The sequence below is a fragment of the Ambystoma mexicanum genome, chromosome 10 (assembly GCF_040938575.1).
Source record: "Ambystoma mexicanum isolate Mex_15411 chromosome 10, UKY_AmexF1_1, whole genome shotgun sequence".
NCBI classification, from domain to species: domain Eukaryota; kingdom Metazoa; phylum Chordata; class Amphibia; order Caudata; family Ambystomatidae; genus Ambystoma; species Ambystoma mexicanum.
The window spans coordinates 695,029,079-695,046,525 of NC_090932.1; the positions used below are offsets into that span (position 1 = coordinate 695,029,079).

The 17,447-nt window shown below is 40.4% G+C and overlaps 1 protein-coding gene across 1 annotated transcript in view; it reads left to right on the top strand.

The window, feature by feature from the left end:
• Positions 1–17,447, top strand: part of DNER (delta/notch like EGF repeat containing) — a 1,567,341-nt gene that overhangs the window by 868,232 nt on the left and 681,662 nt on the right. Inside the window, exon 6 of the mRNA XM_069618306.1 lies at positions 1,566–1,719. Coding sequence (XP_069474407.1) covers positions 1,566–1,719 — 154 coding nt within the window. The remainder of the gene's footprint in view (positions 1–1,565; positions 1,720–17,447) is intronic.

A 17,447-nucleotide genomic window follows, 5' to 3' on the forward strand; every position in this document is an offset into this window, starting at 1 on the left:
AATATCAATGTCTGTGTGAGAGTTGAGAAGGCTCAAACATTTTTTGAGGGGATTCCAATCTCAGGTTTGTGATGGGGATTAATGATGCTTTGAAGAGCTTGGCATAGGTTTGGCCTCCACACCCCCCTTACCCTTGATCGCCGCCATTTACATATGTATGAACGTGTAAGTGATGGATGCATTGACTATGAATTATGGACTCTGACAGTATATGCCAAAAATTAGGAGAACCTCACTACTGAGAACTAACAAGGCCAAATAGCCTGCTGCATGGCATGGCACCCGCATAGGAGGGAATTGTGCCTTACGAGAGGAGAAATGTCCCTTTGCATATCAGTCTGGTCCCGCCCACTAGGGAAGCCAATCACCAAAGCCTTAGGCAATTCCCTTCTGATCAAGGGTACCAGCAACAACACCCGGTACTTGTTTCCGCCATGTTGGGCATTGTGAACGAGTTGTGGCTTTTGTGCTATGCCTCTCTTGGTACAGAGAGCCAGAAGTCAGTTTACATTTGTCACAATTGTCTTTGCACTATTCATAGGTTGTGTAACTTGAACAGACAGGCCCTCACTGTGCCACATTTTTCTCTTTTGTTGAATTTTGGATTTTCAAGTTGTACCTGAATCAATAATGAGCAAAAACGATTAAAAAGAAATGGGTGCAGCCGATGTAGTTACTAAACACAGTGCTTATAAGTACTCGTCTTCCGTAGCAGTGAATCGTGTTACAAGAGTATGCATTTTTAATAGCTGATTTCTTTTAAATGTGTATGGCTTTTTTTAAATAGTTCACCTTTTGGATCTTAAATTAATCAAGTAAATAATATAATTTAAAAAGTTAAAGAGAATACATGGAAATCAAAATATGTTTGCTGGATATGGAATAATGCTGCACTAATCCACAGTAAGTCTCTTTATGATATGCTCTCTGGGCAGCATATAGCTTGCTGTTCTTTTTGTTGAGATCTGTAAGACATTTGTGCCTGCCAAAATGTAAGACATGTTTATTTGCCACCTACTTACTACTATGCTTTTATTCTGGGATCCTTGGCTGGGGAATTCCAAGGCTGTATACTGCACTGCATTAATCGAGCAGATCCCATAGTAAACCTGTGGCTATTATTTGTATTATGTGTCAGGATAGCTGTGTGTTCTCCTGTGGCTTGTTTGCCTAGGGAAGGTGGAAGTAACTTTATCTTGGCTAGAGCTTGCAAGTGGTTGCATTTCTGGCTTGAGTAGACGATCCATTCATGCTTTGTCTTCATCTGCCAGCATGCAGTGTTGCAATTATTAAGGGGCTTGCAGAACTACAATTCCCAGGATGCTAACAAAATAATGAAGACAAAAAACAGTACTGGACAAGCCATATACGTTTGGCCCTGATTCATAGAGCATTTTTCCAATGGAGTTTTGCCATTATAAAACGCTTCTGTGAATTAGGCCCAAAGTTGCTGCAATACAATTTGAAAGCTCTACTTGGCGGTCATAAGTTGTCATAATTAAATGTACTACATGGCATTAGGCGTGTATTTCCTTAACTAACATGTGCAATGTGTGTCTTTGTAGGAAGCTTTTCTCTGTGCTTGCGAGGATGCATACATGGGGGCGTTCTGTGAAGAATTTGACGCCTGTAGCAGCAAGCCCTGCTTTAACAACGGAACCTGCACTGATTTGAAACAAAATCATGATGGGAATAATTTCACCTGCACTTGCCCCTCTGGTATGTTTCGGCTTGTTTTTTAATTGCTGTACATGCTTTGAGTTCCTCGCCTCATTCTAGGTCTGATTGTATCAGGGAAACTGTTACACACTTTTTTGAAAAGGAACTTGAAACTGACTTAATGGTCATCAGTGAAATGCATTACAAATGTACACAAGTTACACATGCCCACATGCGTACAACCTCTTTCTACTCACTGTTTGGACCAAAATCCCCAAGCCATGTAGGGGGCACATTTTTCTCATATCTAAGGTGTTACATCACAAATGATGTGACTCCCTTGAAAGGGCATGCCGGAGCCAGGTGCAGAAAAGTAGATCCGCAATGTAATTATGAAAATTAAATTTACAGATAATTTACGTAGAGAAAATCCCCTCAACCGGTGGGTAGATGTATTTGCTAACTAACTGCTGTGTGTACTTACATTCTGACTTCTACTGTGCTTCTTTCTGTATGGGGTCTGGTTTTGTCGCATGGCTCTGTGTATGGAAGCACCAGGCCACCATTATGCCTCAGCTAGTCTATCAGTGCTGCACGAACACACTAGCACTCACTCCCCGTCCAACGACTTCCCTGTGCAGACTGCCCCGGCACACAAACCAATCAAAACACACGCGTGCAGTCTCCTAGCAATGCAATAAAAAGATGTGGACATTTTGATGCTGTGACTTAGAACTAAAGTACTATTTCTTTAAGAATGTCCATTCAAAACGCCACCATCTGTTCACGACATTGCAGGGAAGGTTTATAGTGATTGTTTCGACTGCCATAGTTCCGAATGGCAAAGTTTCGACTACAAATGCATCGGAAAAATGCATTTTTGTAATTATTTTTTTTAATGTGGGTTCCCTTCCAACCCCCGTTTTTTTACCCCTTAACAACCATTTTATTTTTTAAAAAAAACTTTACCTACAAAAAAATTCATTTTTTCGATGCATTTTTGTCGAAACATTTGGCATTCGAAACCATTTTTTTGAAACAATGCCTGGATACCGCAGGGAACACACCCTGACTGTTCTGTGGGCATGCTTGTAGACTCCACTCCATATCGTATTGTAGGCATGTTAAAGGTCTGGGTCAAATATGAACTCCACACTGTGTTATTGGGATCATGTTATATTATTATAATTGTTTTTTTATAACGCGCTTAATATCAAAGAGGTTTCTAAGCCCGGGCCCATGATTCGAACCTGGGTTGCTCTGCGTTATCTTGCTTCCAAGACGAGCACATTGCCACTGAGCAATGCTACCCGTGCCAAAATGTTGAAAATACTGTTCTTGCAGATATGTCCAGGCCAAACTGGATGAATCCTGGGGCATCACCAGAAGATGGTACGCTCATATCAGAAGCAAGATTTCCGTGAGCTAGCGAAGGTGGGGGGGGGCGGAAATATGGAGGAACGCCATATCGCCAACAGTGGTAATATATTCCCACATTCCCTGCTTGCAGGCTTGTGATGCTCTCTAGGGAGACTTGCAGTTCAGGCTGATGTTTTCCCAGAAAGCGTCAACATTGGCACTATTGGGGACATCTGCTAAACATTTTAGTCTCCCTTACAACTGTTGTGAATTAGACACGTCAGCAATTTTCAGTGTCGGCGGAATATAGGAGGCTGTGGAAGAAGTGTTAATTCTGGGCGTTAGAGGGCAGAGTGACCTGAGAACTATTTTAGTAGCATAGCCCACAGTTACACAACAGCCATAAAACAATGAGGTGGCTATTTCATTTTTAAAGTCTTGGATTTTGAAAATATTTGAACATTTTGCCATACACCAGATGATTTTTGTTAATCTGTTAGGCTAACCCAACCCTATGGAAACAGATGCTAATGTTTCAATGAAAACTTGTATTACTTTTAGTAATCTTTCTTCTACTCATTATCTGTCCTGACACCCTTCCGGTTGTCATATCTTATTGTGCACCGATAAACAGGGGTGCACTGGGGACCAAATATGGCCCTGAAAATGGTTTTTCAAACTGGCTCCATATCACAAAGTGCGAGCAAGTCCAACATCTCTATGGTTTGAGGGACCACAAATAATTGTATGCACATTTCCCTGCTACATAGTGATTACAAAGTAGGTAAACATAACAAAACAATGACATGTGACATTTGTTTGGAGTGAGGAATAACGTACTCTGAGCTGTAGTACTAATTCTGTACTTTGAGGGTATGCAGTGGGTGAGGAGAGATGGAAGGAAGGGGCGGGGTGCACGCGAGAAAGATAAGAGGGGCAAAAATCCGGGCCACCCACACAAAAGAGACGCATGATGGAGAGTCCCACTGGGAAACCACCAGAGTTCCCTCTAGGCCAGTCCACCACTGCACTCTCAGCAAACGTAAGTCCCAAGGTGTTTGTAATTACTGTTCGGAAACAGATGTATTACATCGGACAAAATATCAAAAAGAAATATGCAAGGATATCAATGCATGTGTTTCTTGATATTTATAACTAAGCCAGTAAACCATGCATATTGCCAAAAAGGTTTAAAGAAAATGATCATGGCAGGAAAGACAGCAATCCCAACGTGTTCTTATTTGCGAACTCATGGTTTAGATTGTATTCCTGGGTTCTGGCATAATTGGGGTTGAACCCAAGTTCAGTTTCTAATAGGTATATTTGGGCAAATGCTTTTTTACATGATTGTATTATGGCTTGCTTCTTTTATACCAGTAACGGGTATGTTTCAGTACCAAAGGAAGCTCCATGGGCCAGATTAGAGAAACTTTGCACCAGTGCAAATCAATTTATGCAAGGGATTAGCACTAGGTCAACCTTTGCCCTATTTTTAAAAACAGTGGACATATTAGAAAACCTTTACACCATGACAAGTGCAGTTTGGCATGTTGGAAGCACTGGGGATCAAATTGCCCTAGTGCAAAAAAGATTCATTTTCAATTTATTTGTATGCCAGGGCAAGGTTTGCCCTAGTACTATTATAAATCTGTGTTTGCACCAGGGCAAACTTTGCCCTGGTGAAAAAGTGCATTGAAAATGTAGGTGCAGGTCCTGGAGACGCTGGGAAAATTTGCTTGGAAAGATGCTTTGGTGTTTTTTTGTGTGTTTGGACTTCATTATCCACAAGGCTTTGCATACGTGGAGGCGGACCCTATTTAACCTAGAGCGCGCGCGCACCGCGCGCGCGCACCCAAGCAAGTCCCCTCAAGTCCCGCTTTGCCGCAGACTCTACTGTGCAGCTCCTGGAAACGCTGGGAAAATTCGCTTGGAAAGGCGCTTTGGTGCTTTTTTGTGTGTTTGGACTTCATTATCCACAAGGTGAAACGTGTGCTGGAACATTAAGATAGTATTTTACTATCGAACTAATGTCTAAACATTGTTGTTAATTTTTGTTTAGGCTTTGCATACGTGGAGGCGGACCCTATTTAACCTGGAACGCGCGAGCACCGCGTGCGCGCACCCAAGCAAGTCCCCTCAAGTCCCGCTTTGCCGCTTAGCCGCGGAGCTGCGGTGCTGAGGTTGAGAATTTTTTTTTTTTTTTAATTTTATTATATGGTTTTAGCACTGCTATCCTCAGAGGATTACACTCGAGGTGCTACATTTTTTTTCTTCCTCATTTTTTATTAAGTCGAGTTACTAGGATGATAATATAACTGTATTGGTTACTGTTATTTGTTATTTTATTTCTTATCAGTAAGAGTTACAAAGAAGGAAATAACAAGGAAGGGTCTCTTGTTGGAAGTCATGCAAACTTACACGCTTAAATCAAACATGCCGAACACAAATATGCATGTAGGCACTCCACTACGCCCGCCCGTAAGTAAATCAAAAGACAAAACACCTAGGGTGTCTTCTGGTAAATTGACTTCCCCCACATCTCGGCCGAAAATTCGAGTGAAAACACCAGTACTGACTAAAGATACAAGGCAATTCTGTCCCCCTTTGGAAAACATGACAACAGATAGCACGGTCATGGACTTACGACCAAATGGCATTCCTCTTGCCATGGGCCGAGAACCATCAAATGATATGGCGCAAATCATCAACTCTTCTGCATTAACGTTAGTTGCACCGAATGCGACCTTAATAAATCACGGAAACTCTGCAATACCAATAATTGCAAAATCTCATGAGGGCCTGGTCGCTAGTTCAATGGAACCTTGTATTTTTCAAAGCCTACCTGTAGCGCACAAGGCTCTACAAAATAAAGAGGCTCTTCCTGTGTCTAATGACACAATGCTACAGGTAACTAAAATTCCAGAAAAAGACAAAACTACTAAACAACAGTTGGTCCAAATTGAAGAAATCTCAGACGATAAAGAAAATCAAGACGATAATCAAGAAGTATTTCTAAAAACTTCGCTACATACAAGTAATCAAGAAATTAATGTATCTCTGCAGTCAATTTCACCTGACTATCGTAAAAGATGCTCAATGGATTCAACTGTCTCCTTGGCGGCTTCGTACATTTTACAAACTCCCCGACATCGAACTTCCTCTAGAGAGAAAACGATTACCTCCTCAAATCCAGGTCTAATTGAAATTACACTAGTGGCAGTAAATTCAACAATTCGAAGCTTACTTAAACTTTTCGAGTCACTTGAATCAAAAATCAATATACAGTCTGAAAAGATGGATCAGATCATGTTATGGATGAAAACTCATCCGCACCAGAAATTGTTATCCTTACGCCAAGAATTGGATGAAAGAGAAATTCCTACAGTGGTACCAATTTCATCAGTATCCGCAGATTTATTTTCTAATACAACACAAGCCGTACCATTATTTGAACACATTATCCGCCCAATTGAAGCTGACTCACCAACATTAGCCCCTCCTAATTCTTCGTGGATAAGTGTAGATAACTTTGATTCAGCTGGAAAGTGTCAAGTAAAAAAATCGGCTGCAGATGCTGTAAATAAACGTTCTCGTGCTAAAGGTAAAGCACGACACCTCATGACCAAACCTTATGTAACAGCCAGAAAAACAACCAAAGCTGACTTCTTTGGACCATGTACTAATTCAATTGACTTAACTAAACTTGCTAAAGCTCCTGACAATCAAATTACAGTGGTTGATGAATTGCCTGAAGATCAACTCTTAATAACACAAACCCAAAATCCAGGCTGTCTACACATAAGTCATTCACCACTGACCCAACTTGTCATTGCTTTAGATGATAATACGCAGTCTGCTTCGGCCCAACTAATTCCACAGGTCCCATGTGTGAAACCCTATTTGCCATCAAAATGTACACCCCAACTGAAAGCTCCGCAACAGGCCCCAACTCTGAATGAATCTACTCAGAGAGACATCATTAAAGCAGCGGTTGATGCATACCTTTTACAACGTTCTGATAAAGGTAACATGGTGGAACTTTTAAAGCATTCTGCCCCAAAGATAACAACTGAATCTAACCTGAACCCAAAAATTACTGTCACTCAGTCAAAACTGAATCAACAAGTAAATTTAGATCTAACGAGACAAGTGTCCTTTGCCAATTTACCACCAGATTCTGTTAAAGAAATAAAGCAAGCTCTGGTAAGGAATGAGCAGAAGGAGAATAACTGTAGCTCTCAATTACCTATTACAGAGCCAAGCTCTTTACACTCAAACAATGATACCTTGATGAATGAATCGACACCATGGTATAAGATTCCTAGTTTAGTAAAGAAAAAAAATTCAATAAAAGTTCAACAAACTACGGAGGGCTTAAAATCTCAATTACAAAAATCAGATATTAAAACAAAAAAAATTGTTTTAACAACTATCATACGCTCATATTGAAATGTCGAGCCGAACCACACCCTCAATATGATCTTTCTAGAACTAGTGTGCTTAACATCTTTAATGATATTCCAGCACTAGAAGATCTAACATCAGCTGACATCGATCAGGTGGAAATCATTTGCGATGTGAACCTATCAGTAGTGCGATTATGGATGAAGTCTGGCCTGGTTCTAAATACTCTATGGCGAGCAAAGATGATTTTATTCGAAATGGGCTTTCTCTTGGCTCAAGATCCGGAAAGAAAGAACTTTGAAGCCTCCTGTGAAACACAGATACCAAAAAACCTATGTGAAAGTAAATGCAAATGCTCTTTCTGCTCTTTAGAACGGAAAATTTCCACCGAACGGCCCTCTCATGATCAAGCATAACCACCATTGCTAGATGATCCTCCGAAAAAACATGTGAACTCTATCACACTTATAAGCTGGAATACGAGAGGTCATAGTCATTTGCAGCAAAACCAAAACAGCAAACTTCTGGAGGTGGATATTGTGATTTTGCAAGAAACTTGGATGACCACTCTACCAATATGGGACGATCATGAGATCGCTTTTATCCCAGCAATTACGGGCCAAAAGGGTCGTCCAATGGCAGGTCTATTGGTAGCGGTTAAAGTGAGCTCAACTATCGAATTACATCAATGGGCTAGCCCCAATCCCTATATGCAATTAGTCAAAATGAAAATTGATGGCCAGACCCTAGCAGTAATCAATTTATATAGAAACCCGGTAGCAATAACAGATGGCCTATTTTACAGAGACCTGAAGTCATTATTCGAATTGATTGCAAAATCGAATGAAAGTACAGCTATTATTCTTACTGGAGATCTTAATCTTGACTGCATCAAAACAACTAAAGGGAGGAAAAGTGAAGAAGTAAACAAATGGAACGAGTATATGACCCACCTTGGCATGCGAATGGCCAATGGTTCACTGCCAGGTGATATTCCATCTCACTTCACCTGGCAGAGAGGTGCATCTACTAGCACAATCGATTATATCTATCTGTCAAATACACTTTTTATGCAAGCAACAAGCCTGGAAATAATAACACAATCAGTAAGCGACCATCACATGCTAATGCTTAGCTGGCCGAGAACTGATCGGGAAATCCAACAAAAACGCTCTTGGATGCAACAGGAACTAAATACAAATAAAGCCAAGACACGCTTCAGGTGGACTCCAAAGTCCTTAATGGCATACAATACGATATTGTGTGAACGACTGATATTATCCCAATCGCAATCATATATAGACGCCTTGTCAATATTCAAGAAGTTTCAAATACCAACTAAGAAGAAACATAATCATGCATTTAACCAACAGATGCAGCAGGCAAAAAAACTCTATCGCCAAGACCTTCGAGCTACCAATAGGTTGCCCTTGATGGAGAAGATGAAAGCTCGTAAGACCATTAAATCTCGCTTTAGAACGTGGGCTAGATCGTTCAAAGGTAAACTTTACCAACAGGATGGAGAAACGTTTCTGGTGGCTACATCAAATAAAAACTCAGCTCAAATTTGGCAATTATTGAACTTAAACACAACTGATAACCAACTTATCTCACAAGCAAATGGAGTATCTGAGTTCAAGTGGACTGCCCATTTTACAGCCCTATATGCGGATAAGTCTTTCAACTCATTTAAATATGACATACAAGCTACCTCATCATGGAACTTGGAGTGCACGGAGGAAATTATTGAAGAACTAATCTTGAAATCATCATCATCAAGAGCAGCAGGACCCGATGGGATTAACAACTATATGCTAAAACAGTATCCCAAACACTGGGCAGTCATCCTGAATAACATCTTTCAACGTTTCCTTCTCACAAAGAAAATCCCGGATTCTTGGCGCACATCGCTTATAGTAGCAATTTTCAAAAAGGGGGATCGGGGTACACCATCGAATTATCGACCGATCGGCCTTTTGGATTGCCCGGGCAAAATTTTTAACCGTCTAGTTCTAAGAGATTTTAATAATTGGTCGCAACTGTTTAATCTATGCGATCAAAATCAAACAGGTTTTGTGCCAGGCCTTGGGACATCAGTCAACTTAATGATAATCAATGCCCTAAAAGAGCAAGCAAAGAATACAAATACTTCACTGTTCTTTGCATTTATCGATCTAAACGCAGGTTTTGACTCTGTCTCAAGACTTAAACTAATTGAGAAATTGACTAAAGCTTGTTGCCCCCAGAATCTGATAGACATCATCTACTCGTTACACTCCTCGACCTCCATACAAGTTTGGTTAACCTTCACTGGTTTACTGTCAGCTGTTATAAAAACTGCGAGAGGTCTGAAACAGGGCTGTATTTTGGCCGCGGCCCTATTTAACTTTTTTATTCATGATGCTAGAGACATTTTCAATGATATTTGTTCAGATTCACCAAAGTTAAATACCACCCCAATTCAGGCACTATGGTATGCAGATGATTTGGTTCTCATTTCTAAGACCCCTATAGGCTTACAAAAACTTTTATCGGCCATAACTACATATTTTGATGAAAATGAACTAACAATGAATGTCAAGAAATCACAAATTGTAGTATGTTCCAAAAGTCTGACTTGTAGAAATCGATTTGTTTGGAGAGTAAAGGACATTATTTTAGATGTTGTACCTTACTATAGATACTCTAGAAAAAAATAATTCTGCATTAGTTCATACACAGATACTACAAGAGAAATTAACATCAGCTATATCGCAAACCAAAATAATATTATATAAGTATGGTAAATTTACTATCACTCCAGCAATTCTCTTCTGGCAACAAAAAGTGTCCCCTGTTCTATTGTATGGGTTAGAATCAAGACCAATAATGTCAACTAATGCCCTAGACAAACTAGAAGCCAAGTTTTGGAGAAAGATTCTTGGGGTACCTCAGTCAACGCCTGGGGCTTGTTTGCGATATGAGCTGGGCCTGATATCTTTGGGTGCTAAATACCATTGGCAACTATGTGCCCTATTTCGCAAATGCCTTGTCAACACTAATGCATTATCAATCCTTGCAATATTAGCATCCTATGTATTTACGTCAAATCATGCTTTTATTCAGAAATGGACTAAATGTGTGTATCAAGTATTGGCAATGGCAGATGTAGACCTGGAAACGCTCATAATGAATCCAGATAGAGCTGAACAGAAAATCTTTCTTCACGATTGGATTCTCACGCGTTCATTATGCCTACAGTATAAACACTTTAAAGGTTATGTTGACAAGAGTATGGGAGTTGTTGCCCCGTATCTGATTAAATCTCCTTCACCACATATACGTATGGCTATGGTAAGAACGCGATTCAATTTGTGGCCTACTCGCGTTGTTTTGGCCCAACGAAAACAAATCCCTGAGTCAGAAAGCTTTTGTAGATTCTGTGTTGATCGAATACAAAAGGAAACATTAGAACATCTAATAATTGAGTGCTCAGGACTGATTTCCCTGAGAAAAAAAATGTTTATGAAATATATGCTCCTTGTCGCTAATGTACAGCCTGAAAATAGATGGGCTTTTCTTCTCAATTCTAACAATATGAGTCTGATTATAGCCTTGGCAAATTTCTTCAATGCACTATTTCAAGAAAATTATAGAGTAATATGTACATTGTAAGGTCTTGCTAAAACAACTTTGCTGATGATTTGATTTATAAGTGAGTTGACTTGCCCTTGGTTCTCTTTTATCTTTTTTTGTTTTTTTCTTTTGAACATAGTAGGTCTTTGTCATGATGTGTAAATATATTAAGAATGTTCTTTTATCTTACTGTTGTAAACGATAAGGATTTTGTAAAAGTTTTGTAAATTCTGTTAAAAAAACTAAAATTTTGAAAAAAGTAGATTTATTTCTGCTAAATTTCATTAAAAAAAAATGTATATTTGTGGCACAAGGGCAACTTTTGCCCTGGTGCTTATAACATGCCAGACTGCACTTGTCATGATGCAAAGGTTTTCTAACATGTCTCAGTGTTTTTAAAAATAGGCCAAACTTTGCCCTAGTGCAAATACAATGCAGGCCTTCTGTAATCTGGCCCCATATGTCCTTGACTGGTGCAGGTTTAGTGGTACTATAAGATGATGTATATGTTTCATATGTGGCATGCTATAAAAGGGTACGCAGTGCTAAATTCGAAAAAGCAAGTTTGAAAGATTAACATTTGCATAATAAAGGTTTGAAAACACAAATGTTTGGAAGAATTAGACAATAATTATGAGAAAAGTCCCAAAAAGTAGTAACCAATACAAATAAACAGGATGGAGAGGTAAGGTGGATGCTGAAGAGTACTCAGAATTTGGAAATGCCACTCGTTTTACCCATCCTCCATATTCCGAGTTTCAACTCTTCAATTCCCCCTACGTTTCTGTGGTAGTAATCACCTCCACACAAAAGAACTAAGAGATCTGATCTCACCACATGTGGTAATACTTCATGCAGTCATTTGGCATTTCCTCGGCCTAGGGAGACCTGTGGGACTCGAAAATGGGGAATAAATGAAGGTTCTGCCTGACACAGAATCATGCAGTCCCCCCCCCCGTATTACTGCATGCCTTCCTCATGCAGTAATGGTAATACAATGTGGTGGTATTTCCAGAGGAAATGTAGGCAATATTTCCTGACAATATTTCTTCTGGAAATACCACCACATTGTATTATAATCATGCCCATTGGGCCACCTAAGTGTCGAAGGATAACTTCTTCTAAGAAACATGTGTTTCATCACCCTAGACCAGCAAGCAATGTTGTCTTCATAGAAGTAGGCATATTAGCATCCAGAACCCACTATTAACTGCATTAGACAACCATTGTCTGCTGAAGCTTGATCATTTTCAGTAGTGTTGATATGTTTTACAACATGTCTTCTTTCAATTTCATGAATAGAAATGTAACCTTGGGGTCATTAAAAGCTATAAATGGCCATTTGTTCACGTATGAACAAAAATCAATATCTGTAGCTTATTACCATGACAATTCCATCGTTCCATCATAGTACAACTGTTCAGTTCTCCCATGTTGGGTGCAATGAATGAATAAAATAAACAATCATAATCTCAGGCCCGCGTTTTCCGAACACTCTGACTCCACAGCTGATCAACGAGACGTTCTGCACAGACACCACCCAGCCCCCTGAAGAAGGAGATGGGCCCCACCATCATACATGTAGAGGAGCCATCATGTTTGTAGAGGAACCTACCTAACAGGCTCATCCGTCTTGCGACTCTATGGCTCTGTGAGGCAGCCAGGTCATGAATGGATTGGACACCATCATCATGATCATCACCAATGCACAAGATCTTCCGAAGCTACGTCTTGATAGGCCTGCAAAGCAGAGACATGCAGATCGCCATCCCTAACTGGTCAGAAGATGTCATAATGGCCCACTATATAACTAACATATTAAATAATAAAAATGATACATCACTAAGTCTGAACAGTTTCCCCCTGAAAAAGTGTTGCACTATGAACCGTGATGAGTTCCCCTGCATGACACATCTAGTGGAGCGAATATCGGCTCTGGTGCCTCTCTGAGATAGTGGAGGATACTGCTGGGGTTTGTATGGTGAGTATCCACTGGTTGCCCTCACTTATCCCCCATCACTGGCCAGTGTAAACTAGAAGCAGCTTCCTACCCTGTTCTTAAGCAAGATGACCATACCAAACCTCAAGCTTGCCCCCAAAAACATATGCCCCTGTGAAAACTCAAAGTAGGCAAATCCTGTTTCCTCAGTAGCCAATTTGAAGACGAAAGGAGGCGACCCTTAGAAGGTCAGAGAAAAAGGGTGCAGAACTCCCTTAAACAAGAGACAGAGAAAGAAGGAGCTGCAACCTTGAGAAGACGGAAGAAGAAATGTGCAGGAACCCCTCAAACCTGCGACTGAGAAAAAAGGTGAGAAGACCTTGCGAATCAGAGAAAGGTAGGGTGCCCGGAACCCTTAAGCTTGGGTTGAGAACACAAGGAGACCCCTGAGAAGAAGGGACACAAAGGTAAACCCTGGTTTGTGCATTCACTTTCTTTGCTGGCATTCATGCCCCCCCCCCCCCCGTTGTTGTTTTGGCCATCCTGAAAAATATTCCCAAAATAAAAGTAACCAAGTTTATCTTTATTTCCGCTTTGCCATGATCATTGATCCTTGTCACCAGCATGGCAAGATATTACCCTTGTGTAGGCTTCATAATGGAATATAATGCAAAATCCGAAAATAGGATGCCATGCCCTCGAATGCCTCCAAACGGACATCTCAGTCTATACAATTACTTAAGGTGGGATAAACAATCCAGTGGTGCACTCTTTTCAAACCCCATCCTTATCAAGTGATAGTTTCACTACTGCAAATCTCTCAATACACATTCATAGACAAAAACATCTCGTTAAACATTTTATTATGATTAATACACATTATAATGCATAAAACGAACATTACAATTTTAGACCGATCGTCTCTTGTGCCAAGTTAGAATAAAGTGCTACATAGATACCAAAAAGTTCAAAGTGCAAAAAAGTGCTTGCTTAAAATGTAACAGAATTTCAATAAATTGCATGTGGGTAGGGTATATGGGTGTCCTATTGTTAGAAAACCAACACTTATGTCCAATAGATCTTATTTCGCACAAGAACCCTACTGATCACATATGTGTTTTACATAATTTTCGTCAACATTTGTTATTGTTATTTTTTCACAAATGGACACTCTGACCTAACATAGCCAATTTATCAATGTTAGGGAACTATATAAACCACAAGGAGTCTGACCATAGGATGACAAAAAAGAAACATCACACATTTGACATCAATATAAAGGTGTCGACACTGCATGTTTCGGCCCAATTATAACAGAATATAATCATCCATAATGTTCCCTCCAGTATTACAAAGGGCCTTCATCAGGAAGTGGACCAATTTGTTAAAAAAGTAATCAATTCCTGCACATGATGGAAAAAAGACTTGCTGTTCCAAACCAAACTCTGTAAATTAAAAACATATAGAGAGATTTGTAGAAGGTAAAAAACCTCAAGGGTTTACATTTTCTTTTTTAGTTATTTAAATATCAAAGAGTGGCCACTCATCAACCAGACAAACCTTATTTAATGTTCTGTTTAGGCATGGAGGCTTATTAATTTAAAATCCAAGCTGGAAAATGCAGTCTTGATTCCTGCCATCCACAATTGCTTGTGACTTCTAAGAATTCCCTTCTCTCAACTGTGTGTAATCAAACGATATCGAATGACTTGAAATGTTGAAAAACTCATTAACATCAAAAGCAATCCCACTAATGGGTTTACTGCTTTAAACATTATGCATTGGCATTCATTAGGACATCAAAATATGAATATTCCCCATTCAAGTACGTTTGTGAATAAATGTTGCCAAATGGCACACTCACGAGTTCTACATTAACAATAGTGGAAACTCTTATGATATAATTAACTTTACTGACCTATTTCCAGGCGTGGCTAAACCTCACACTTTCTGTTCTAGTCATATACAAACTGTGTTATCCCCAAAGCGACCACTATTTGTGGATCAATGTCTTCCTGCGTAAAGGAACCCCAACCCCCAGGACATACATTCATACAAGTAATTTTATATGTCCACAATATTAACCACACAATATTCAGTGGCTGAGGCCCAGAGTGCTAGATTTTAAAACACACAAGAGCGTCTCACGCCAATGATTGCCGTTATATAGCCCTATCCAGATACGTGTCCACGTACCTTGCACGTAACGCAGTATTCAAAATCAAAACCCCGGTCGTCGTCCACCCGAGCGGACCAAACGTTGTTTGATGCTAACATTCTGTTATTTAAAACATATGATCTGCAACAAAGAATCACGTGCGTGTTTATCCTTGTGATACTGTCTAACTCAATGTGCTGAGTGCCGGCCGCGGCCATCTTCAAATGGGTGGATTCCCATTTCTAACATAGTATTCCAACCACTGACGCAGCCTCAAGGGTTAGATTTTCTTGAGACGAACACCCAAATCTATTGTCTTAAATACTGCAGACTGTCCATCGATACCTTCATGTACATACTGATGCTTGTTTACAGGGGATTGAGGTATAGTCACTTACAACAACTCGATGATCAATGTCCCCGTCTTGCTCTGCTTCAATTGACACATTTTGACCACAGTTTGACCATTTTAGCTTCATCTTTTCTACATCAGACACATCAGTTGACTTTTCGTCCAGGTGGTGCTCATGTCATCTGTTCAAACAGAACTGCACGTTGATTGAACTGCCTTTTGAGCTGGTGATTTTTTATATTTTAGTTTACAACGGACCCTATTCTTCACATTTCCAATGTTTACTTTTCATATTTCATAGACTACCTCGGTGTAAGTGTCTCTCTTTGTGTATTGTTGGATCAATCACATTTCAAAAAAATGAAACTGGGTTCAAAAAGCATTTTCCTAGTCCGATAGCAAACAAGATTTGTGCCTCTGTGCCCCCTTCGCAATGCCGGTAACACTGTCCTACGGCTGCGCCTCTCTGCAACACAATACCTTACTCTGTTGTGTTCTTGAATGCAAACAGACCTCAACATGTTGGTATCTTGTTCCCTTGTTGCAATTTGTTCTAAAGGTTTTCTTTGAGAGTCCTTGCATCCAGTTGTCTGAATATCAAGGTTTTTTTGTATGTGCCTTTCTATTGTGTGAAAGGTTAGTGCTGTCTAACCCTGAGCCTAGCTGCTGCTCAGAAAAGCAAATTGCTCGAATGTTCTGGCCAAGGATATGCCCCGGACATGATTTGCTTCCGCCTGGGAACGCATGGGGAGCCTGCGGAATATTTCTTTTATGACACTGGTGCTGACTGCACACTGCCACCTTCCCTTGGTATTCTGCCATGAAAAGAACTTGTAAATAATGTGAAATGTATATTACAAATTGCTGCCACGTTCGATGTAGCAGTCGAATAAGAGAACAATATTATGGGCAAATATAGTGAAATATTATAGTTATTCTAGTGTACTCCGTTGCCTGCTTTATGAACGGAATGAGACAATAGGAGCAAAAGAGGAATTACTTTGCCAAATTTATTTTTTAAGACGTTCGCGGGCCAAGAGGAGTAAGTTGTCATGAAGGCGGCAGCGTGCCGATGAGCAGCGCTGCCCTGTATAGTTCAGCCTGTGGGGTTGTTCTTGGGCTACTCAAAGTGTTACTATTTAGCATTTTTGCATTCGGTCCAGTTCATGGTATTTTGGTATATGGACTGGCTGCAGTGCTCCGGTTTCCAGTGCAACAACCCCTTTAGACAGTCAGGAAGTGTAGAGTGTGGGCTCTAACCACCATTAGTGCACCCCAATCTGCGAGCTATATGAACTGGTATAGCTTGTAGATTCTGCCAAGCGTCACAGCGATGCACATGTGCGTGCATGGCATCTATGGACCATACAGCTGACCTACAGAGGAGCGGAGCGGTGTGGATGATCGGACCGCACTTAAAACACAGCATTTACAAAACAGTGTCCCGTCACCGTCCCCCTTACCCTGACCCACCCATGAAATTAAGTACAAACTGCACGATGTGCCGGTTGGGGGAGGGGTGCTGGGGTGTGGGGCGGGCGGGAGTGGAGAACATATAAGAATGTACACAAAGCCAACTCCCTGTGACCGTCCAAGCAGATTTATGTTCCAACAACTCCTAAAGACTTATGTATACATACTATATACCATAGTTCCTCATTATGTAATTCTAAAGATGGTTTGGACTACAACTCCCACTATCCTTCACCATTTGCTCTGCTGGCCATACATCATGGGAGTTGAAATCTAAAATGGGCCACATAATGGGTAACCATGTAATATAATATTTAGAGTGACACAGGATATAATAGTTTTATAGACTCGGCCTTCAATCTGAACCAGTGGTCATTGGTCTGTACATATTGTTAAATGCCCTTGCTGCCTCTGACTTGTAACTCGGTCTCCATGGTTTGTAAGTACTGGAACGGCCCTTGAGTGGGGGCTACAAAGCAGAATTAGAA